The sequence below is a fragment of the Arachis ipaensis genome, chromosome B9, assembly GCF_059453495.1.
Source record: "Arachis ipaensis isolate K30076 ecotype BB chromosome B9, ASM5945349v1, whole genome shotgun sequence".
NCBI lineage: Eukaryota > Viridiplantae > Streptophyta > Magnoliopsida > Fabales > Fabaceae > Arachis > Arachis ipaensis.
Window position 1 is genome coordinate 699,516 of NC_142444.1, and position 23,578 is coordinate 723,093.

A 23,578-nucleotide genomic window follows, 5' to 3' on the forward strand; every position below is an offset into this window, starting at 1 on the left:
TAAAATAGTTAATTTCTCCTGTATATAACAATAAATCTATATATTTATTTGTTTTAATAAATTTAATTAAAATATAATTTAAAAGTTATTAATTAAAATTATTAATTATAAAGATAATATATTAACTATTATTAAATGAATTAACCATTCTAAATTTTATATATTAACTTTTTATAATCAAATTAAACTATCATTATGATAATATTTTTAAGCTCAATAAATATATTTATATAAGACAAATATATGATTATTTACTTTCTATATTTTTTTTGTCATTTATCACCTATTCCACTACTTTAAGTAGGTAATTTTAAAATTTTTACCTCATATATTTTCATACAAATCAATAATACGTAGACATCTATTATTAATAAGAAAAAGATCCTCTTCAATTTTTTTAACAATTAATAGAATACAGTGTGATCTCTTACTTTTAATTTTATGAGTGAGATCAAAAATAAATGAGAGAAAAAAAATAATAAATAATTAGATTAAACACTGAATATCATCTATTTTTTTTTTCACCGAAGAGAATTCACTCCCTATTAATAATATAATTTATAATTTAAGATCAACAAATTTATAAAAAAAAAAAAGGGTCTCGGAACACGGGCTTTTTGCTAGTTATTGTTAATGAACACAATGTCACAAATTCACAATTGAGAGAAACTCGGGGCAGATCCACGGTTTGCCTCCGAAACCTGTATTCTGTGCAAGTTTTGGAAGCTCTACTGAAATATTGAGCAGTTTCTATTTGTTCCATTTTTTTCTTTTATTACTAAATGTTTGACACGCTTGAATCCCACAATCCCTAGCCACCTCCTCTGCTGTCAAAATGGGAAAACGGCGGAAGCAAAGGCAGAGGAAAACGAAAGCAGCAGTTGATAGGGACGTTATCAGCAGGCTGCCGGATGAAATCCTGTGCAACATCCTCTCATTCCTTCCAACCAGAACGTCAGTGGCCACCAGCGTCCTCTCTCGCAGGTGGCGCTACCTTTGGAAGAAAGTCCAAGCCTTGGACCTCAGCGATGATTTCTTTTACACCCCTGAACTTTCACGTGATGAAGCACAAGAGCGGTTTCTTATTTTTCTCAAGGAGTTTGAGCCGCTTCTGCTCCCGCTCCCCATGCGTAAGTTCCGCCTCTCTTGCCCGGTGGGTCAATTTGGGTATACAGACCTTATTGGTTGGATTGAGCACGTCATCGGCAGGGTTAGTGAACTCTATTTCTCTGTGAGGAGCGATGGGCAGACTTATGAATTGTATTTTCGCAATTTGCATAGCACTTCGCTCGTGTCGCTCGTTTTGGACGGTAATATTATGATTGTTGTGGATTTTGTTCCCACTCCCAGTGAAAGTATTTTCCCATCCCTCAAGAACCTAGAGCTGAATGTCATTTTCAACTATGTGGACCTCGATTTGCTTCTATCTGGTTGCCCAGCTCTTGAAACTCTTAGGATCACTTTAACTGATTTCCGTCTTGAAGCATTCCACATGCCTCGTTCCTTGAAGAGTTTAACCTTTGAGGTCAGGTCACTGTTATTATTATTATTATTATTAGAGGAATGCTAGGGGCAGCAATATTGGTGTTTTGTAACCATCAATTGGCTATCAATAGTGTTTTTAATGGTGTGAGATTACATCTAACTGTGAAAAATCACTCACTTTTGTTTTGATGGTTAAGTACTGGCCAAAAAACACAAAAGTTGCTGGCTCCTAGACTTTTCTTAATTGTTATTGTGATGTAATATGGTCTTATCACATGACTTAGTCTCTGATGTTTACTTTACTAGCTTTTTGCAGGAACAATATTCAGATTCCGAAGATGTGACACTTGAGCTTCTTGAGGTAAACACTCCATCTCTTGAATACCTACGTCTCAGCTTACGAGGTTGTTACGCACAGATTTTGGTTTGTGATTATCCCAACATAAAAAAAGCATCTCTAGATATTTCTCGTAAATCTGGGAATATTGCTTGGGTTCCTAAGCTCCTCCGGGCACTTTGCAAAACAAAATTCTTGTGGCTGCAAGTTTCAACAATCGAGGTGATTTGCTTAACAAAACGATGAATTTATGGTTGTTTTAGTCATGTGTTGAAATTAATATCCAATGATCTTTTCCACGCAGTGTTTGATTTGTGCGCCAGTACTAGTCCTTCCCGACTTTTGCAATTTGATTCAGCTGCAACTCGATTTTCATAGTTTCCAGAGTAGTCTTCTAATAGACTTGCTTCACAGTTGTCCTAAGCTTCAAGCTCTAAAAATTTATATATCTCAGGTATGGTTGATCTCATTACTTCAACTTTTTGTCTATTTGCAATTTGTTTGCATCCTTTGATTTGACTTGTTCCTTGTTTTCAGTGCATGAATTCTATTTTGAGCGGATCTTACCTAAAATCACACAATGGTTGGACACAGCCACTTAGCATTCCTCACTGCATTGTATCGCATTTGAACACTGTTGAACATCGAGGATATCTAAACACTCCAGAGGAGCATGAATTTACCGCTTATATTTTACAAAGAGGACTTGTTTTAAAGACAATGAGAATTCATACTAAATATAATCTTGACTCAAAATGTGAAATTTACGAGGCATTATCTCAAATACAAAAGGGCTCTAGCATGTGCCGACTTGAAGTAAAAACTAACTGATCAGCATTCACCTGTGGTAAGGACTTTGTTGCTGTATGCTCTCGGCTCTCTGCTGAACTATATGCTTCTTTTGCATCAATGGTTACATGAATCATCAGTAATTTGTTTTTTCCAATACCTGTCACAAATTCTAAATAGTTTGCTATGAATGTATGATCTAAGGGAATTGGCAAACAGACAGTTCCATTCTTGGTGGTTGGCTTTGATAATGTTGAAGTATGTATGTATTTCCTTTGCTCTTACAATGTGCATAAACTATTGATTTTACTTTTTGGAGAACAAGATTGGTACTGTGCATATGATGTTGTACTTAGCTTTTACAGTTGGATACCTTTGTGCTGTAAAAATAATTATATAAATTGTTGACCTAGACAATAATGCCATGATCTGAAAAAGAAAAATCATTGATGGGTTGAATCTCGGTAGTTATCTGAGGGTAGAATTTTTCAGCATAATATAGCAGACTGAATTTGGCATAGCTTTGATTTTTTTAGTTGTTGGAGACATGTTCTAATGCTGGTCTGCAAGTATATAGTATCAATAAGATTATTAAAGTAAGTAGAATCATCATATACCTTTTCTTTAAAAGAGGATTTTTAGTTAGTGGAATTTCTAGGTGTCTTGATGGAGCGGGTTTTACAGTGAGTTTTTACGTAGTGTTCCCTTTTTATTCAAGAGCACATATGCTCCATCTTCATCTTCCATAGATTCAATTTATTTTGATCTCTCTTTCCATCCTCTCTGATTTGGTCCCTTTTTTGTTTTCATTGATGGATTTCTAAATTTTCGCTTCTCTCTTCTGATATCTTTCTTTTCCAATCACCTTCTTTATTTATTATTATTACGGTATTGTAAATATATATTTTTTGGAATAAACTACTTGGTGCTTGTTCATTTTTCAGAATGACAACTCGACCCCTTAATAAAAAACGATTTACTTCTGTTCATGTCCTCTACTTCCTGACACCATGCGGTTCCTGTTATTGTTGTTTTCGTTAACTTTGAACGAAAAAATTCCGACGTGTCAGGTTAAAAAATAAATAGAGATCTAATTGTCTTTAAATTTAAATTGGTTAGAAATTTATTTGTCCTTATTTTTTAAATGATATCTTTTTCAAATTATTTTTTATTCATTATATTAATATTCTTTTTTCAATAAATTATTGAATATATGGTATAATAAGTACAAATTAATTAATAAATTATTCAAATTTAAAAATATTATTTATTATGAAACTAAATAAACAACTCTCAAATATAATTTTTAAATATAAAATAATAAACATTAAAATTCGGTTAATACATTAATAATAATAATCCTATGATATTAGAGTTATTAATTTAATACAAAGATACCAAATAGAATTATTAATTTAGTTTAAAGAGATAAAAAATTAAATTTGTTATTACTCAGAAAAATTTTACTATATATCAAATAATGTGTTCATTAATTTCTACTTTATTGTAAAAATTAATTAGGTCATAGTACTTGATTTTGAGTAAAATATATATAAATTTAATTAAATTTTAATATACGTAAAACTTTAATCAATCCATATTATTTTTATATTGATAAATCTTCATCGATTTATAGTCTTATGACAATATGTATTATTAATAGATTAATAATATTACTGATGTTTTGAGTTTTCCATTCAATAATATGACAATATGTATTATTACTATATTAATGTGACTACTCAGTATCTTCCGATTCATCCAAATTGAAACTTTGAGTGTCGTCTCCCTCTCCCTCCACTTTGTAAGTTCCATTGCTTTGACGCAAAACCCTAACTGAGTATGTGAGAGAGAAATGGCTTCCAGAAGCGGAATGAAGTGTTTTCCGATAAAAGATGTTCTTGCATTACTCAGCCAGAGAGTGTCTGTTGTGGCGGTTATCCTCGAATACTCCTTCCCTAAGACTACGAGAGGCACTGGTATGTATCTTCATTTCTCGTTGCAAAGTTTGCATCTTTCCTCTTTCAAATTTATGGTTTCTTCTATTTTTTACTTTCATTTTTTCAAAAAGAAACATTTAACTTGAGAACCGGCGATGATGATAAAAAGGCCGGGCTTACAGCTGCCATGTGCTTCCACTGGTAGTAGCTTGATGAGTGTTTCTCTGAAGGTGTTTTTTGAGCCGGTTTCACTTGTGTGTGTGTGTGGAATGTTTGAGTTTGACCAACTTTGATGACCTTCTTTTGTCAGAGTATAGCATGAAATATATAATCTGCTAATGCTGCTGCTCATGGTGTTCATAACAAATTTCTGCAGATTACTGCTGTGTCTTAAGAATAGTTGATCAATCACATCATGAAACCGGCATGGCTGTTAATCTTTTTGCTCTGACTGCTGATAAGCTTCCCCATGTTGCTGAAGCCGGAGATGTGATTCACCTTTGTAATGTTTTGGTATGCTTTCATATTAACCTCTTGCATTCACATGTTGAAGTTAATGTATTGCACGAGTTTACATAGATATTGATTAGTGACCTTGTGTTGTAAAGTTGAAATTACATTGACATAAACTGTATGTTCATTTGCTAATTGCTACTCTTATTGAATAGAAGTGAAATTTCTTTTGTATAGACAAAATTACATCTTGTATTCTTTAAATATTCACTGTTTTATCTTTTGTAGGTAAGATCGTTTGATGGGGAATATAATCTCGTTTACAGTAAAGCATTTTCCTCTTTTGCCTTATATCAAGGGAAAGATAGTAATGATCTTGTTCCTTATCAAGTTTCTTCTAAGTATCAGCGTACAAATGAGGACAGAATATGCATACACGAACTTAGAAAATGGCGGGTCGACTTTCAGCCGAATGATGGTACTTTGGTGATGCATCCTGTATTACTCAGTATAGACTTGCATACATCCATTAAGCTTTATACTTTGCTAAGTTTTGATGTGTGAACTGAATTCAAGGTTTTTGATATGCTGTGTAGGCAGACATGAATTTCGTTTGTTTAAAGAAATCAAGGAAGGGGATCACGTGAATTTGGCATGCAAGGTAGTTTAGTTGGATTTTAGTCACTATGTTGCACGAGAGATTTCTATACCCGTACTTTTTATTGTTTCTACTCAAAAGCACTAATTCTACTTCATGCTTTTCGTTGTACCTTAAGATACTTCATTTCGGTGAGGTTGCCAAAGATGAATGGTTTATCTATGTCTGGGACGGTACTGATGCCCCACCAAACACCATACGTTCAAAGTGAGTTGAAATACAAGCTTGCTTTTATGTGAACATCTCTGCTATTTGTAATTAATGATAGAGAACATATATTGATCCTTTGCTATTAAGGGATTAGTTTTCAATTGTATATATCCATTGCGCTAGAGGTGATTTTTCGACTAGTTTATATGATTGTAAAAAATGTTTTATGTTACTATGTTGGTGTGTTAAAGAAATTTTGTTGTCTCTATTTATGAATTGCAGGCTAGAAGATGAAATGAATTGTCCACTTCCTTTACAATTGGAATCATTGGCCTGGCCAAGAGATCTATATTGTACTTTCCCTACTGTTGGGTCCATATTGAGGATAACCTTTGATGGAAGCATTGACAAGAGTCATTTTCACCTTCTAGACAATGTTAAACTTAAATGGATTAAGTTGGTCAATATGCGCCTTGAAGTGCATGCAGGACTATGGCGTGGTCTTTTTACCCCTTTTACAAAGTTTCGATACACTCCAGCTGAAGATAATCTCATTTTAACACGCAAAAGGTGGTAGACAAATTAGTTCAAACATTTACATGGTTTGGATATATAAGGTTGGCAAACTTGAGCTTATCTATGTATCTTTTTGTTTGCCTTGAAGCAGGTTCTCTGAGGAGCGGATATCTCGGAGATTTGAAATAAATTATTTGGGGTGTGTCCCTGTACCTTCAACTGTGACAGGTATTTCATTTGTCTCACTAAGGTCTATTTCCTTAACTTATAATTTTTCATATTAAAGTTATGATTGGCAGAAATTACGAGAATTTTTATCTTATATATATATTTTAAAGTGGAATAACAATCGTTCTTGATCAATACAGTTGTAACGGTTGATTGTCATTGTGCGCCGCATGTTACTCTGATGGAAGCCCTCACAAATAATCAGGTGTTATATGTCCTTTTCGTTGTTGTGCCCATGCTCTTAGTTTCAACTCAGTTACTCTCCCTCCATATACACAAGTCATACATGCACAGATTACTGATGCTCTTCTGCTTATTGAATTAATGTATTGTAGGTGACCGCCAAGTTCAAGTGTGTAGTTCGAGTGGTTGCAGCGTTGCCTTGCCAACCTGAAATGCTCCGCTCTCCTGCTGGGATATACAGAATGCGGTTGACCCTAGAGGATGCAACAGCTAGAATTCATGCCTATGTTTTTGCCAAGGATGGGGTTTGCACAAATTTTATCTAATGTTCATAGATTTAGGCTTCTTGTTAATTGTTTTATTATAATGAGCTAAAGTTATTGTTTCTAACTTGAGTTTTGCTTTATCACTTTTAATATCTTATTTTGTTTTCCATATTTATGTGTCTGGTCCTTTTCCTTTTCCGTTTTTTGTTATCTTGATACATGGCAGGAGACTCTTTTTGGTGGCTATCCGGACACGGATAGTTTGAGCAAGAAGCTAAACAAATTGCTTGGAGTAACTGAAGGTGGTGCTACCAGTGATAAGAGACATCCGCCATGGGTTTCTGTTTGTCTTGAATCATATTACCTCAATAAAGATGACACCTGGGGAACTAGACATTTCAGAGTATCCAGCACCAAAGTAGCGGAAGAAGCATGAAGTGTTGTTAAGAATGCTTTTCTCCACCTTTTTTGAGAGACTATATGTTGCAGGCTGTACATTTTGGTGAACTAGAAAATGCAGTTATATTTTGCTAGAGATATAGGACTTGCTTTGTATACAAGGAAAAATGGAAAACCTTTGTTTTTTTGGTAAACTTTGAATGTAAATGTGTAGATGAAATGCAACCCTTCTGGAATGAACAATAGTATATCAGGGTATGTAAGGAAATGCTCAATGGAACAACTTTATATGATATGTGAATATTGATATCTATATTGCAATCATACAAACTGTGGTTGAAGATGCAAAAGCCCAAATATTCATTGTTAATAAATGTGTATATTCAAATAGCAAGGTAACCAAGGCTTTTGTATTTGATAAAAAATACAACCTTTATTTATTATTATTTTTATTTTGGACTTGAAAAAATGCAACCTGTTACCTTGCTTAGTAGATGTTAGAACATAGAACTTAGAAGTATAGAACCCTTATATGGTATAATTGCAAAACCCAAAATCAATGTTTCGGATTACCGCGTTGATTTACTTGATGAATGATGGAAATGTCGGCAATATATAATGATATGATAGATCAAGCCATACAATATTTTAAAAGAAAATGAATAACAGATATTAGGCATACTTTTTTTTTTGTTTTCTTTTCTCAAGGTTTTTTGGCTGGTGCTAAAATCTCTTGGAATTTATTTTAGTGGTTAATACTAGATAATTATATCTTTGCTAACGACTTCTGTTGGTAAGATAATTATAGACTCTCCATACTCAATTAGGAGGTTGCGGGTTCGAGTCTCCTATCTTTTTAAATTTTTAGCCAATGAGTAATAGCTCAAATGGCATAGACTTCCCATACTCAATTAAGAGGTTGCGGGTTTCGAGTCTCCTATCTTTCCAAATTTGTCAATGAGTAATAGCTCAAATGGCATAGACTCCCCATACTCAATTAAGAGGTTGCGGGTTCGAGTCTCCTATCTTTCCAAATTTTGGCCAATGAGTTATAGCTCAAATGACATAGTCTCCCCATACTCAATTAAGAAGTTGCGGGTTCGAGTCTCTTATCTTTGGTAAAAAAAAAAAGATAATACTTGTGATAAAAAATAATAATATTAACAAATTCTTTGACTGAAAAAACAATTAAACATATCATTATTTTCCTTTCATTGTTTATATTTTTATAAAATCTAAAACAAAGGTTCCGAAGTCTTTGTAGCATCAAACTCTTAATAAAAAAAAAAAGGGAAAATTAGTTTTATTTAACAAACGAGATATAAAGTATAAACAAGAAACGAATTAAAAAAAAAAAAGAGTTGGGTTTCACTTTCACAAATCCTTATTGAGTTCAGATTTCAGAATCCTTACTTGTTAAGGAAAGGGATTTTCGCAATTTTCCTCTCGTTTTTTCTTCGTATGTAACACATCCATCATCGTTGATATCACACCCAATTCACCTTTCTCTTTCTCATTCTAAAAATCCAAAATAATCACCAAACTCTCTTTAATATCCTAAACTCACAGAAATTCTCAATTTTTGGTTTTGAGTTTTGATCTCGCTCTGATTTTAGGGATCCATTTCTGATCGAAACAAAGACCCGCACCATGTCGATGCTCGATTCGTTCTTCAAACAGGGTTTTAAAGCTGCTAAATGGTACTCCTTCTTCCGCTTTTTTTTTTTTGATATTCAAGTTTGGATGAGCTGAATTTAATTTTGATTACTGCATCGTTTAGTTTTATGCCTTCATTGAACTATTTGATGTTGATTACCATGAATTATTGTTTTTCTTAATTTGCTCAGGAACTGGATTATTATGATTTGAGTATCTTGAATATTGATTTGTTGTGCAATTTCTGGAGGGATTATTTTATTTTTATTATTTATGTTTTGGTTCCCTGTGTTTACATGTTCAACTGTTCAAGTGATTGATGATCACCATTGTTTATACTTTCAGTAAGACCCTGCTGAAGCTGACAATTCCACGCATAAAGCTTCTAAGGAACAGAAGAGATATCCAGTTAAAGAATATGCGGCGGGAGATTGCCAAGCTACTTGAGACTGGTCAAGAAGCCACAGCTCGCATCAGGGTATAGCTTAATCTCTTTTCAGTGTGATAATTTTGAACCGATGACCCCGGACAAAAGGGAAGTCTTTTATGGTATTAAAGTGTTCTTGAATGTTTTTGCTTGATGCAGGTGGAGCATATTATCAGAGAGGAGAACATGATGGCTGCCCAGGAAATCATTGAACTGTTCTGTGAACTGATTGCTGTGCGACTTCCAATAATCGAGGCACAAAGGTATTCTAGCTTTTTTTGCTGGTTTGAATTTATTTGACATTATTGACATCCAAGTATGATTTACAATTAAGCTAGCAATGTGTAGAACATGCATTTGTTAACATGAAGCATTTTTTTGTCACTAAAAGTAGCACTACCCCCCCATCCCCCTCCTTTTTTCTCAATCATTCATCTTTCACTTATTATTAGTCAATTGTTCAGCTTTTTGTTTCGAGGTTAATTTGGAAATCTCTTAGAATTTTTAGTAATATAAATCTATATCCATGTGGATCAGAATAGGTTTTTGTGTAGCTTCTATATACCATTTGACGCGTTATTTTGTCTCATCAAATTTTTAATGTTTCTCAGGGAATGTCCCCTAGATTTGAAGGAAGCCATATCTAGCGTATGTTTTGCTGCACCCAGATGCGCAGATCTGCCAGAGTTATTGCAGGTTCAGCAGGCATTTGCTGCCAAATATGGGAAAGAATTTTTATCTTCTGCTACTGAGCTCAGGCCGGACTGTGGTGTTAATCGCCAGGTTCCTTAACTTTTCATCCTATGTGGAGGAAAGCATTTATTATAGACTTACCATCAAGGATGAAAGTTATTCTCTTTTATGACATTTTTCCTTGTGAATTTCACTTGCAGTTAATAGAGCTGCTGTCGGTTCGTGCTCCGTCACCTGAAAAGAAACTGAACCTTCTAAAAGAAATTGCTGTTGAGCATGAGATAGAATGGGATCCGGCTGCTTCAGAAACCGAGTTCTTTAAGAAACACGAGGACTTGCTGGTAAGTGCTAGGCAGTAGTGACTAGTGCAACAGTAACAATCTCATGTTGGCTTTCCTTTCTTTGCACCATAATCTTAAATGTTTTTTCTTTGTAGAATGGCCCCACACAATTTGTTGGGTCAAACGTGCCACCACCTGAAGAAAAACAGGATGAAGAGTCAGACACTGCTCGTGATACATTCAATAAAGAACAACCTGATTCTGATTCCGATTCGGACATGTTAGACTTCCCTGATGTGCCTAAGGTATCGGTCCAGCCAAATGCAAATGTTGCCACAGCTCCAGGAGTTGTTCCACCTCCTGAAGTTGATCTTCGTTCATCTAGCTACTCTGGAGATTTCCCAGATACAAGGCATGAGCAAGTTCATGAGATATCAACTATTCAGAGAGATGAACCCCAGAATACATCTGGTAAAATGGAAAGCAAGCAGTTTGTGCCATTCATCTCCCCTCCTTCACTACCGCCTGGATCATATTCTACTAGACATAGTGATTCTCCTCCCCCCATGTCGAGCACAAAAGTTGAAGCCAATGTGGACTCCTTGTCAAGCTCAAAATCTGAAGCCAATGTGGACCTGCAGGATGTGTTGGCTGCTGCTCATGCTGCCGCAGAAACTGCTGAACGTGCTGCAGCTGCAGCTCGCTCAGCAGCTAGTCTTGCTCAAGTCCGGATTAGTGAGCTTACCAGGAAAAACAGTGAACAGTCACCTGATAGCAGCTCTGTGAACCCATTTTATGCAGGTGGGGACAATCAATCTGTTACAGAAAGGGGACATCTAGCTAAGCATAATTCTGGAGGTACCTCCGATGGCAGTGGCGGAAATACTCCTGAACTTAATCAGGATCACTTTGCTTCACCAGACTCTCATTCTCGTTCACCAAGTTTTCCTTCATTCGATACACTCAAAGCAGATTTTGATACTTCTTTACCAAAAAATCATATAGTGGGAGAGAAATTCTCTGCTCACCAGCCTAATAGATTGCCTTCATTAGATGATGATCCATATTTTTCATACCCCAACTTATTTTCCCGGCAAAGCTCAAATGCAGGATCACAGAATCATCATTCAGATAATAGCCGTTCCACTCATGATATGTGACAGGGAATGAGGGAATTGTCATTCAACCACTCATTTGACTCTGGAAGTCTTGCTCCCGAGTGTTGTTTACATTTTATGCCAGATGTAAAGTCTACATTATTTTTGTTTTAATTTTGAAGAGTACGGAAGTCCCTACTTTGTTGTCTACACTGAACAAACCCTGGCTAGATTTGCACGATGATGGGAAAACTGCAAGTATATAATTGCCTTAGTTCAGAAGCCTTGAATTCTCTCTTGCTGGGTACTCCCAATGGATATAAATTTGCTGTAGTGTTGAAAATAAAAGCTTTCAGCATCAATGCATCATGTAGAAATGAGATTGCCCAATGTTAGGTTACGCCTTACCGGATACTGCTAGACATGTCTTGCTTTCAAAACTTGGTTTGTAAATTGTAATTACTGTAATATTGGTTCAGTTTTATAGTGTGAAATATTTCACTCTACCTCCAAAGGCGTTTTAGTTTTAAGATTCCATAACAAATATAAATGTCAATAATATTATCTTACCACAAAAATGGTGTCTATTTATATATTGACCAATTCTATAGTTTTTGAGAGTTGGTACCTAAATTTTGTCTAATTTACATTTTGTAGTAAGTTTTGATTTTTTAAAAATTATTTATTTTTATATCTTTTAAATCAAATATTAATTTTTAATTTTTTTAGTAAGTAGGTACCACTTTTTAAGTACCATAGCATTAACAATATATAATATATAGCATTAACAATATATAATATATCCCGAATAGCATACTCTTCATTCTTTTAATCTTTTCAATTGGAGCTATATAGACTATAACCACTAAAGAACATATACGTGAATAAAGTATCAGTAGGTCTATGTAATGTACTTGGTAAAACAAAATGGACCAGACGTAATTTTTTATTTTGGTGATTTGATACAATGAAACTTTTTAAATGTGTTATCTTCGATATTTTAACAAAAAAATTCTTCATCATTAGCACACTTCATCAATTGTGCCCTCTCTTAGTCTCTTCCACCACCTTTTTAGTTCTTTTCACCAAATTCAAACGAAAATTAAAACAAAAAAAATAAGAATAAGTATTTTAACATAATATACAATAATCAGTATTTATAATATTTTTAAATAACAGGAATTTCTACCAAATAAAGAAAGAATGAATGAAACGCCATAAAGAGGCCATATACAAAACAAATAGCGACATGAACAAGTGAATGCAATGATAGTTCAAGTGAGTTTTCGCCAAATGCCTCCCGACTTAACTTGTAAGCACTTCAATCTTGAGAAAACAAAACCTCTCTTTCGAGGTTTTCCATCAACAAGCGAATTTTCGTACATCTCTTTGCACTCTTGTATCACCTGAGATTAACAAAGAAACATCGTAAATTTGTATCATGAAATTATTTATCCCAAAAGATTAAAGTCTAATATGTACTATCTGTATTCAAAATATCTTAAGATATTTCTTGATTTCAATGTTAGACTTGAGCAAAATAACATGCTGAATGTTATTTACCTCCTTGGCATCTTTCCGTGGAATGCCTTCGCGTAAGGCTACAATTTTCTCAACAACTTCAGGCTGCAGTAGCAGATAAGAACACATTCATCATAATCCTTGTATCAGTTAATTCTACTCTCAATTGCATAATGAAATCAGCTATTATAGAATAAGCTATTGATGAAATAATTTTGGGCAGATTACCGGGCAGTCGGGTTGATGCTCAAGTATATTAGAATAGTTGAGTGTGAAGTAATCCAGACTAGTAGCTGAAGCAAGATCTCGCAAATCTTTGAGTATTCTTAATCTATTTTCAATTTTCTAATAAACAATTTCAAAGGAATTATAGTAAGAAGCTTTGGCATAATTTTCATATTAGAACACAGAACTTATAAGAAATATCAAGAGAACTTACAGAAACATTGATTTCGGTCTTAAAGTAGTCCATGATAACCTCCTCATCTAGTTTCATTCTTTCAATGGTTTCTTCCTTAATGTAGTTTTTCTGAAATTATCGTGACAGATTGTCTTACTGAATAATGTATGCACAATTAAGTCCACAGAAAAGAATCAACAATTATTTACATCAGAACCTGTGATAAGAGCTGATCAACATAAATAACCACTGTTTCCTCCAGGCAGTGTTCAACCAATCTCTTATAAGATCTGTCTTCAATGTACCTTGGATATACAGCAAGTTATAAGTTTTCAAGTTACCAGTTTCTTGACCCGTGCCGAAGAAAGCTTGAGAGAGAGGTGATATTGAAAATTTGGAGAAAATTAACAATACAAAACTACTATGATCAGAAAATTTGCTCACTCTTTTACTTCTTTAAAATAATCTTCATATGTTGCAAGCAAGTACTCTGTAACAAGACCCTCACTCCATTCTGATTTATGGACGGAAAAATGACTAAATCAATATCTTATTAAGAACATTAAATAAGGTGCAAAGGAATATGCTTAATGAGCAACAAGGGTGCAACGAGTCCAAATAGCCAATTACTTAAAAACTGTTACCGTTTACAAGCTAGATGATGATGCTTTACCTGGATGGTATAGCTTGGACAATAACTCCTGGTTACCAGGATCTAAAATTATTACGGTGACAGTTTGATGCAAAGCTTCCTGACATGAAATTAGAAGCAAGATATGAAGATTTAACCAAAAAAATAATAGAATTAAAAAATATGCATGCTCTCACATACCTTGGCAACTTGAAGAAAACCCTTACAAGTATCTTCAAAATTAACCTGAAATGAAACCAAAAATAAGAGAATATGGTCCAACAAAAAAATGGTATTTTTTCTCTTAATTTCCAACTAGATTTAGACTCGCACAATGCGCAAAAACTAATATTATAAATTTTTCGTTCATAATTTTTTAGATAATTAAAAATAATAGATACATTTTTATTTTATAATTAGTTATAAAATAATCTATATAACGCTTAAAACAAAGAATTGTATCCTAATAAATTATAATAAAAACTGATTTAGCAATCTATATTTTATATATATTAAAGTATTTACTTTAGCAAATGTTTAAATTTATAAATTGTATTTTTTTGCACAATCACATAAAGAGAGAATCCCTGTATTGTTACATAATCATAATTAAAAATAAATAACAAAGTTTGTCATATGTAATTTTTTAGCTATCTTTTTAGTATTGTTGTATTTGTTTAATTTGTACATATAGCACTAAACAAACTTATAAAACAAATACAAATATTGGTATGTTTGCTAAATGATGCTCTGTGTTGTGATTTTGATCTTGTGCCAAAGTTAAAAGTGGTTCTAGAGGTTTTTGACGATTTGTGTGAGAGATTATGAGATCGATGAAGTAATATTGTAATAGTAGTAAGAGTGTTGTTGATTATATATATAAGTAGACCATAACAATACGCAATTTAAATATTTATACATAAACATTATTATTATTATTATTATTATTATTATTATTATATAGATGTTAGTTGCATTTAACCGTTACTTTATAATTAAAATGCTTAATGATTTGTAGTAAATTTAATTAATTATGGGTATTGAGTAATAGAATGTTTTTTTTTTTGTAAAAAAATTTATAATATAAGAAAGTTTTCTTAATAAATGTCACCTATTCAACTTATGAGTATCAACTTTTATATATATATATATATATATATATATATATATATATATAATTGACATGGCACAATGGCAAGTAAACTATATCTCATAAACTTATCTCAAAATATCTTGGTATCAACTTTTATATAATAAAAATAGATAGATATAAGGCCGGAAGTTGATATACTGAGTAACAAAGCTCCTAACCTGGTCAGCATAGATCTCTGGAAGGGCTTCTATAGTACTATTACCTAGCTCCATTGCAAGATCATGACAGCGCAAATTGTTGTTAATCTAAACAAAAGGTTAAATTGAAGCTTGTGTAAACATAATTATCAATTGAAATCAACACCATGATGAAATAATGAGTCAAGAAGTAAATTAAAAATTACACTAACCATAGCACAGAGAGGTGCCAGACCAATATCAGGGGCAGGTTCTTCAAGTCTCTTCATTTCAGCAGCTTGAAAATCACTCATCACCTGCAAAATGAATAAAATTTGAGCTACAAGGGAAAAGATAAATGCATGATGCACATAAGTTACATCTATTACCTGAATGGTTGCCAAGGCAATTCTGTATAACATGACATCAGTACTGTTATCCCTAACAATTTGTACTTGCTCAGCAAGTATCCTGAATAAATCAACAGCAGCTGGGGTATATAGCTTTCCATCTTCGGTTCTCTTTGGGGGTTGTGTTTTATCAGCCTCCAAAATATTCAAGTACCATTTCTGAAAACACATTAAGTAAAAATCTTAATGTTATGCATGATGAAGAACACATCCATGGAACAAAAGGAGAATGCCCAAGCTAAATGCAGAAACATGGTATCCATGATTACCTTTGTTGTAGCGTGCATTCTTTCAACATAGGAGTCCATAAGAGGATCCAAGGCACCACTCTCAGAGCACACTTGGGATAGAGTCTCATCAACACCAAGTGCAATGAGATGCTCTTGGTATTCCATCACCCAACCAGTTACCTGATCAACAAAATTAAATGAGAAGAGAAGAACATAGAGAGACTGGTAGAGGAGCATAAATGATAGCAAAGATCTGGAAAGCTTGTAGTATTGGATATTAGTACCTATACCTTAAAATATAGCGCATAACATGTAACATTTGTCACATTCTAACATATTATGTAATATGGACAAACTTGGAAACTAGTAACTCAGTTTCCTAAATTCTACATAGATAGAGAATGCATTGCTGTCTCCCACTTATGAAGACGAATCTGATACACTAACAGTGAAATACCTTTAATATCTCTATATTTGTCAACTCATTCGCCCTGTCACTAAGCAACCTTAGCATCTGAACAAATCTCTCGGTGTATAGATTTACCATTAGTTGGAAAATTTCGTATCTGCCACAATGAAAATCGGATTAAGAGGAAACTAAAACTTCAACACAAAAAATAACCCCACTACAACAAATGTGACCTTAAATGAAGTGAAATGTGCCAGTTTTCCAGAGATAAATTCTAACACACGTTACACATACAACTTGTAATGTGAAATAGAGTGTTCTCTCTAATATCTCATGACTTTTATTGCCTCACTTTCTATTTACCAGCATCAACAGTTACTAAGCCTTGCCACACCAGGTTAGCTCAACACTCTCAACAGAAAATTTAGAAGATTGAAAGAACCTTTGATGATACTAAACAACCATTCAATATACACAGGAGAAAAAATCAGTGGCGAGCACATCTGAAAATTGTAACGAGAATATTCACTGGCAGAAGGTTATCGACGAAAAAAAAGAAAATACTAAATAAGTATCAAACCTTGGGGGGAAACAGGGAGCTACGTAGTCATATATATCTCCAAGTTCATCTGAAATCTGTAGCCAAAAACGAGTTTCTATCACCAATCAGGAGCCATTAAAGCTAACCCGCTCCAAATTCATTATCAACCATCATTATATAAAAGGTAAACGCATCATAAAATATTCACAGAATTCATTAGACTAAAAAGTTTAAAGAAAGTGTCATCTGATTTCTCAAGTACACAAATATTAGCATGCATTATAAACAATCTAACAATGAAAAACAACAATTGGCTGAGGGCTTGAGAAAAGGATGAAATGAAAATAAAAAGTAAGACACTCAAGCTTAAAATTTATTGCAACGTACCACTTTCGCTTCCTCTATAGCTGCTTTCAGGTCCTCAAATACAAGCTGATTCGTATATTAAATCAACGGTCAGTGCCATACCTAATTGTACAGTGAAACTTTGCAGGTGTGTGCATGAGAATAGAAGTAGGTAGATTCTTGATAGTGCAGAGAGCATGTAGATCAGTAAGACCTACCTTAGTGAGAAGCTTGTTAAAGCGCTGTTCCGCAGTCTTCCTTAATTGCTCATAGCACTTATCCTTAAAGCCTTTTCCTTGAACCTTCAATTTTTGCTGTGTTGAATTTTCTGAAGAAGCTGTGGCATTTCCAGCTCTCCTGTCATTTGTTTGCATTAACATAATAATCATGGATTGTTCAATACTGTGCCTGGAACTTTGTTTCTTATCAAAATTGATGTTCCATGTTGGGCATTGCATGAATAATATGATTCGAGTTTGTGAGTGAAAATCATAGAGAAGCCATATAACACACACAGAGACATATGTATATGAGTTATATGAGTTAAGATCAAATACCACAAGGAAAGTTAGGTTGCTTATAGAGTCTATAAAAATAGAATTTTATCTATCAAACGTTGAATTACGTTCACCTATAACGAAGATCATTTATACCAAATTCTGTAAAACTTGAACATCGTTAATACTCTAATCTAGCAACTCATATTCCTGTACGTTTCAATCTTTTATATTACCATCAATTTTAATCTATAAAAATTAAGTCAAATGATTTTACATTGATATGAAATTTTATAGACTTGTTTTACAATATATAAGCTTCTAAACCAATGGTGAGTTTTGTAAAACATTATTTCAATAAAAAGTTATTCAACAGTGTAAAATTTACTTAAATTTTTATATGTATATATAATGAAAAATAAAAAGAATTATAGTTGATATCAAGAACAAGATTATGTAAACATTTTAAAACAAGAACTTAAATTTAAGAAAATTGTAAGGAAAATAAGAGAATGTTTTGTACATGCTAATTTAATAACAACACAAAGGGGAAATGGGGCAACCATCCAACTGTTGAAGACAGTGTAACTAGCAGTTTCTGAAAACATGTCATGGCAAGTAACACTAACTAAACTAATCATACATCAAGATGGCAAATAGGGTTGTTATTCCGGTTGTTATTATTATGGATTATGGATTATCATGATCACAATGTATCTCAACAATGTAAATAAATTTTAAATATTACAACATACGTAGCACTCCTACGAAGATTTGGAGCCGATACCATATCCTCCCCTTCAGCCTCAGCTACTTCCTCTGCAACCTGTTGATCGTGGATTTCTTGCATTTCAACAACTCTAGTATGGGAAAATCAAAGTTGAAATAAGAGTATGCATCGTGTAACGTCCTGTCTAGTGAAAAGATGAAAGGAATAAAGAGAAAAAGAAAACTATAAAATGGGAAGGAAAATGAAATTGTAGATCAACTACACACCTTAAAGCACGGACCAAAGTCTGTGGGCTGCATAAGAAAAAAAAATGAAAAACAGTGAATCATATCACTACCAAAGCAAAAATGGGCAATGTTAAAATTGTTAATTATGATGAAAAGTTAGATATATTCATAACCAAATCATGGCATAAACCTTTGTTTAGAAAGTGCAACGAAATTGGATATGTGACCCCATAGTGTCTTCTCAAAGGTTTCCCAGGTCCTATCTACATCTTCAAAATATTCTCTGAAACAATCAAACAAATACAGAAATAAGATGTGGGAAAGTAGATTCTTATCCCTACAGTACAAAATGATTGGTCAAGGAAACAAAACAAGAATCACAATGTCCACCATAAAATAGCTGCAAGAAACTAAAAGATTTCCAAGGATTGAAATGGCTTAAAGGATGGAATTTATCTCAAAATCTGTGGTCGGCCCCTACGGAATTTAAATAGGTAACGCATATTACTTAAAGTGATGGACCTTAGTCTCCCAGCCTCTTCCTTGTGAGATCCTGCAGCTGCAAGAGCAAATCTCCGCTTTCCATCCAAAGCTGTTAACCTCTGTTCAGATGAAACACAGGATAAGGATTCAAATGAGAATACAAGGATTACCATTTTTAATTAGGAAACAGTATTTCAAGTAAGACCACCCTTACCTCATAAGTGTGCACAATTTCTTTGTCATTAGTCAGAGAATCCCGAGCTGCAGCAGCCTCAACAGAGATGGACATCATACCTCCAACATCCTATTGGAAATCCAAACGAGAAGTTAGCCAAAACCATAAACCAATCCAAACAGGATAAAAACGGCAAATATGCGGGCTGCATTAATCGCATTCTAACATTAAAGACAGAAAAATCACCTTCAGGGTTGTGTTTAAGTTATTTCTTGCATGGGAAAGTAGCTTTATCTGGTCATGGTTCTCGATTAATGTTTGGCATTCCAGACATAACCTGATGCATCGGCAAAAATCAAAATAAGCTCAAACTGAAAGATATAATCATGCTAGTTCATGTAAGAGAAAATAAATTTCAGTTCTCATTATTTTAACATACTTTTCAATGTTGACAAAGTTTTCACGAAGCTGAGTGGTGGTCTGCTCTGAACGAGAGAGTGATTTCAGTCCAGACTGGGCCTTTTCAACCTGCTCTACAACCATGGTACTAAGCTGTGCATCATTGGCCTGAAAGTAAGAGAAAATAGAAACACTCAGTACAAATATTTGCAAGATAATAAGTGAAAAATTAAAAAAGATACACAAACACAGCAAACAATTGTGAATGTCACTGTAAATACAGTACATAAAAAGTAAGTACATATCACAGTAAGAAAACTCGGATCAACTAGAACAAGCACTGGTTCATTTCATAACCAAGTTGATGATAGAAATCAGTGACAGAGTGTAAAACTGCATTAACTTAAATTAATAAAAACAAAAATATACAAAAACTAGGTGAAAGTACCACTACACAAAAGAAATATATTAGTTGAACCATAGTTATATAAATTCACAAATTAGGTGACGCAACGCATACCAATTCGTGAGTATCAATTCACAATTCATAAACGCCATAAGTTTACTTTTCACACAAAATATTTTACATACCAACTTCAGACTAATTAATTGCTTAAATCATAATTACCATAACATTGGGTAGAAAAGTTATCAACGCAATAAAATCTATTTTCCTATACATATATAAACTAAAACACTAACAATAACGAAAACATGAAAGTTAAATTCAATAAAGCTGGTAAGATTGAATGGAACCATAAAGTGATGATACCTGTTGGCGCGAAATGTAATCGGCCTTGATGGAAGAGATTGAGATCAGCTGCTCCGGAAGAGATAGCAGCTTCGCCACCTCGCGAATAGCCGCCTCCTTAGCTTCCACACCGAGATCCTCCGCCATCATCTTCGCCGATAGAAGTTTCCAAAAACAGAAGAAAAAGAAAGGAAGAAGAAAATAATACTCTCTTACGGAATTGTTCCGGTGAAATCGAGCATGAATATGATAAGCGCATGAAGATGCAAACGCGATAAACCAAATTGTTGTTTGGAGAAGAATTCAATGAATGCTTCGAAGAGAGAGAGAGAGAGAGAGAAGTTAGCTAGGAGAGTACTGAACATGTGTATAGTTAGTTACATTAGTCCAAAACGTTTATAGTTTTAGAATTTGATTATTTATATACTAAAAAAAAAAAAAAAATTCAAGGTGTGAAGAATCTGTGTTAACTGTTAAGTGGAAAAGCCAAGATTTAATTATCATTTTTTTTCCTTCGGCTAGCTTTGGTAAATGTAACTTTTTTGTAGTGTTACTATTAGAATTTAGAAATATTGATCCCTTATATTAATACATTAATAAAGTATTTGCCACATTTCATCACATTATGTAAGATGCACAAACTGGAAATCTAGTAATTCAGTTTTCCAAATAATATAGCTAAATAATATTAAAAAGTATAAATTATTAGAAAAATATGATATATAAGTGATAAAAATAATATATAATTGATAAACACAATTATATCAAAAAAAAAAAAAAAACTTGAAAATATTGTAAGAACATCATATGTTATAATGTTTTAAGAGTTTATCACCCAATATATACTGAACAAATAAACAATCAATTCAATTTCTTTAATTTAGTAATCTAACAAGATACTTTAATTCATTTTTAAATATTGATAGCTAATTGATGGTCAAAAATAATAAATTCTAATAGCGCTTTAACATTTCTCATAATAAAATCTTTTATAGTTTATAAGAAAACCTCCAAAGATAGAAGAGTGAAGAATATAAATATGCAAACAAATAAGTAATATTTGATTAAAATAATGTCAGTATTTCACCTTTGTATATCAAACTTGCATGCTAAATTGCTAATAATAAAAGGAAATAAACATGGCTTGATGAAAGGAAGAAATAAAGATTTAATACAGTTTGCAAAATGATCTAAACACAATACTTTTTAAAAATACAAATTAAGAATCTAAGGATAAAAAGGAAAAAATTCTAAGCTAAAGTAATATTCAAACAGGAGGACAAGTTGACATCTGACAATACTGTTTGACAACTCTCATCTTCCAAATTGAAGATGCCAATGTTATAATAGTAAACAACGTCTAATGATTGGTCTTCAACAAAATTATCGGTAAAGAAGATCTGATTTCCTTTGCAATTTAAAAAATTATCAGCCAACATTTGAACAGAAGCATTGAATCCAATTACCAATACGGAATTTCCCAAACTAGTTATTCTTGACCATGTGTTTGCATTTTTCTCCAATTTATAAATATCGAATTTGATAGTTATTAAACCACTCTTCCACCTTAGTCCATGACAAACGTCTCACGGCCCACAAATTCAGCTCAACAGAATATACAAATTAAATTATAATTTAGTCTTTATCTTATCTTATAATTATCTTTATCTTTATCTTATCTTTATCTACTTTTATCTTTCATAGGCCAATACTCTATATATACTTAGTTTTACCTTCATAATTTATAATTCATTCAATCAACAATCAATAAAATCTCATCTTTTCTTTTTCACAATTCTTTTATTTTCTCATTCTTTCACAATTTTATTATGGTATCAGAGCTCCTCTTGAGCTCTGCTGACATCCATGGATCAAGGAGAAAGGGCACACCAGCAACTTCATCCGGAGCCTCTTTTGGACCTTTCGTCAGCCCAACACTTTTCTTTCATGGTACTTCCTTTCAATGAAGAAGCTCGTCTTTCAAACCAACTTGAGCTTTTGCCAAGTCCAACTACTCATTATCTTTGTTCTTTCAATACCTTTTCTACCGTTAACAGTTCTTCAAATCGAGATTCATTCTTGAATACTTGGATCATTGATTCTGGTGCCACAGATCACATTGTATCAAATTTGTCTTGGTTTATTTCTTACACACAAATTTCTCCTATTATTGTTCATTTACCAAATGGTTCTCGAACTACTGTTTCTTATAAAGGCATCGTTCAATTTTCACCATCCTTGGTTCTTCATGATGTTCTTTATTTACCTTATTTCAACTTTAATATTATCTCTGTTTCAAAAATTACTTCAGCACTCATATGTGAACTCACTTTTTCATCTTCTTCTTGCACTCTATAGAGCAACAATTTGGGGACAATTGATTTGGCCAGAATGAGAGAGGGATTATATGTCTTTGAACCCAATTTCGGTAAAAATTCATCTACTACACACTCCATAAATTCTATCCAATCTCCACCCATTACACCTTCCAATATATGACATTTTCGTTTAGGACACCTTTCTGGGCAAAGACTTAATTATTTACATAAACAATTTCCTTTTATCTCTATGCATCATGACGAGGCTTGTGACATTTGTCATCTTTCTAAACAAAAGAAACTTTCATTTTCTCAAAGTTTTAACAAAGCCAATGCAAGTTTTGATTTATTATACTTTGATATTTGGGGTCCGTTTTGACAAAACTCTATTCATAATCATAAATATTTTTTTACTATTGTTGATGATTTTAGCCGTTTTACATGGGTTACTATATTAAAATCAAAAGGAGAAGTACAAAATCAAATAAAAAATTTTATTACTTTAATTGAAACACAATTCAACTCCAAAGTTAAAACTATTCGTTCCGATAATGGACCAGAATTTATTTTACCTGATTTTTATGCTTCAAAGGGCATTATTCATCAACGTAGTTGTGTGTTGAAACTCCTCAACAAAATGGAAGGGTAGAACACAAGCATCAACATATTTTGAATATAGCTCGT

The 23,578-nt window shown here is 33.1% G+C and overlaps 4 protein-coding genes and 1 non-coding gene across 6 annotated transcripts; 4 read left to right on the top strand and 1 right to left on the bottom strand.

Annotated features, from left to right (window-relative positions):
• Positions 1–610: 610 nt before the first annotated feature.
• Positions 611–2,935, top strand: LOC148543495 (FBD-associated F-box protein At4g10400-like). The gene is made up of 4 exons (XM_016349002.3): positions 611–1,525; positions 1,802–2,044; positions 2,127–2,276; positions 2,360–2,935. Exons 1-4 carry the CDS (start codon positions 836–838, stop codon positions 2,651–2,653), a joined length of 1,377 nt encoding a protein of 458 aa, XP_016204488.2. The 5' UTR covers positions 611–835; the 3' UTR covers positions 2,654–2,935.
• A 1,520-nt stretch (positions 2,936–4,455) lies between these two features.
• Positions 4,456–7,728, top strand: LOC107645008 (protection of telomeres protein 1b). 2 transcript variants are annotated; one of them, XM_088499479.1, is made up of 10 exons: positions 4,456–4,590; positions 4,928–5,064; positions 5,293–5,512; positions 5,601–5,665; positions 5,781–5,869; positions 6,095–6,382; positions 6,480–6,556; positions 6,697–6,761; positions 6,892–7,044; positions 7,232–7,728. In XM_088499479.1, exons 1-10 carry the CDS (start codon positions 4,467–4,469, stop codon positions 7,439–7,441), a joined length of 1,428 nt encoding a protein of 475 aa, XP_088355605.1. In that variant the 5' UTR covers positions 4,456–4,466; the 3' UTR covers positions 7,442–7,728. The 2 variants fall into 2 exon arrangements, with proteins under 2 accessions (XP_088355605.1, XP_088355606.1); XM_088499480.1 differs by having other exon boundaries at positions 5,293–5,482.
• On the top strand, positions 4,702–4,797 carry LOC148543496 (small nucleolar RNA snoR113). The gene has a single exon (XR_015901793.1). It is a non-coding gene; the product is annotated as a small nucleolar RNA snoR113 (small nucleolar RNA).
• An 875-nt stretch (positions 7,729–8,603) lies between the features above and the next one.
• On the top strand, positions 8,604–12,064 carry LOC107641582 (Regulator of Vps4 activity in the MVB pathway protein). Its single transcript, XM_088499474.1, has 6 exons — positions 8,604–9,104; positions 9,406–9,538; positions 9,647–9,750; positions 10,099–10,270; positions 10,381–10,521; positions 10,617–12,064. Exons 1-6 carry the CDS (start codon positions 9,055–9,057, stop codon positions 11,619–11,621), a joined length of 1,605 nt encoding a protein of 534 aa, XP_088355600.1. The 5' UTR covers positions 8,604–9,054; the 3' UTR covers positions 11,622–12,064.
• Positions 12,065–12,675: 611 nt separating this feature from the next.
• Positions 12,676–20,970, bottom strand: LOC107645004 (exocyst complex component SEC6). The gene is made up of 24 exons (XM_016349000.3): positions 20,598–20,970; positions 19,866–19,993; positions 19,673–19,763; positions 19,466–19,555; positions 19,291–19,370; positions 18,959–19,051; positions 18,808–18,834; positions 18,567–18,671; positions 17,533–17,671; positions 17,357–17,401; positions 17,009–17,064; positions 16,477–16,585; positions 16,059–16,199; positions 15,769–15,948; positions 15,613–15,696; positions 15,422–15,508; positions 14,312–14,356; positions 14,153–14,231; positions 13,924–13,993; positions 13,697–13,784; positions 13,519–13,608; positions 13,308–13,424; positions 13,122–13,184; positions 12,676–12,964 (listed from the first exon to the last, which is right to left on the bottom strand). The coding sequence occupies exons 1-24, from the start codon at positions 20,724–20,726 to the stop codon at positions 12,833–12,835; spliced, it is 2,268 nt and encodes a 755-aa protein (XP_016204486.1). The 5' UTR covers positions 20,727–20,970; the 3' UTR covers positions 12,676–12,832.
• Positions 20,971–23,578: the final 2,608 nt, after the last annotated feature.

What these genes read in the sequence shown, in the direction of transcription:
- LOC107641582 (XM_088499474.1), top strand. Translation starts at nt 9,055, where the DNA reads ATGTCGATGCTCGATTCGTTCTTCAAACAGGGTTTTAAAGCTGCTAAA. An exon ending in AAGCCACAGCTCGCATCAGG is followed by an intron (nt 9,539 to 9,646) that starts GTATAGCTTAAT and finishes TGCTTGATGCAG; the next exon opens with GTGGAGCATATTATCAGAGA. An exon ending in AGAAACACGAGGACTTGCTG is followed by an intron (nt 10,522 to 10,616) that starts GTAAGTGCTAGG and finishes TTTTCTTTGTAG; the next exon opens with AATGGCCCCACACAATTTGT.
- LOC107645004 (XM_016349000.3), bottom strand. Translation starts at nt 20,726, where the DNA reads ATGATGGCGGAGGATCTCGGTGTGGAAGCTAAGGAGGCGGCTATTCGC. An exon ending in TGGCACCTCTCTGTGCTATG is followed by an intron (nt 15,509 to 15,612) that starts GTTAGTGTAATT and finishes CCTTTTGTTTAG; the next exon opens with ATTAACAACAATTTGCGCTG. An exon ending in GTTTTCTTCAAGTTGCCAAG is followed by an intron (nt 14,232 to 14,311) that starts GTATGTGAGAGC and finishes ATTTCATGTCAG; the next exon opens with GAAGCTTTGCATCAAACTGT.
- LOC148543495 (XM_016349002.3), top strand. Translation starts at nt 836, where the DNA reads ATGGGAAAACGGCGGAAGCAAAGGCAGAGGAAAACGAAAGCAGCAGTT. An exon ending in TGCAAGTTTCAACAATCGAG is followed by an intron (nt 2,045 to 2,126) that starts GTGATTTGCTTA and finishes TTTTCCACGCAG; the next exon opens with TGTTTGATTTGTGCGCCAGT. An exon ending in TAAAAATTTATATATCTCAG is followed by an intron (nt 2,277 to 2,359) that starts GTATGGTTGATC and finishes CCTTGTTTTCAG; the next exon opens with TGCATGAATTCTATTTTGAG.
- LOC107645008 (XM_088499479.1), top strand. Translation starts at nt 4,467, where the DNA reads ATGGCTTCCAGAAGCGGAATGAAGTGTTTTCCGATAAAAGATGTTCTT. An exon ending in CCAAACACCATACGTTCAAA is followed by an intron (nt 5,870 to 6,094) that starts GTGAGTTGAAAT and finishes TATGAATTGCAG; the next exon opens with GCTAGAAGATGAAATGAATT. An exon ending in TGTACCTTCAACTGTGACAG is followed by an intron (nt 6,557 to 6,696) that starts GTATTTCATTTG and finishes TGATCAATACAG; the next exon opens with TTGTAACGGTTGATTGTCAT.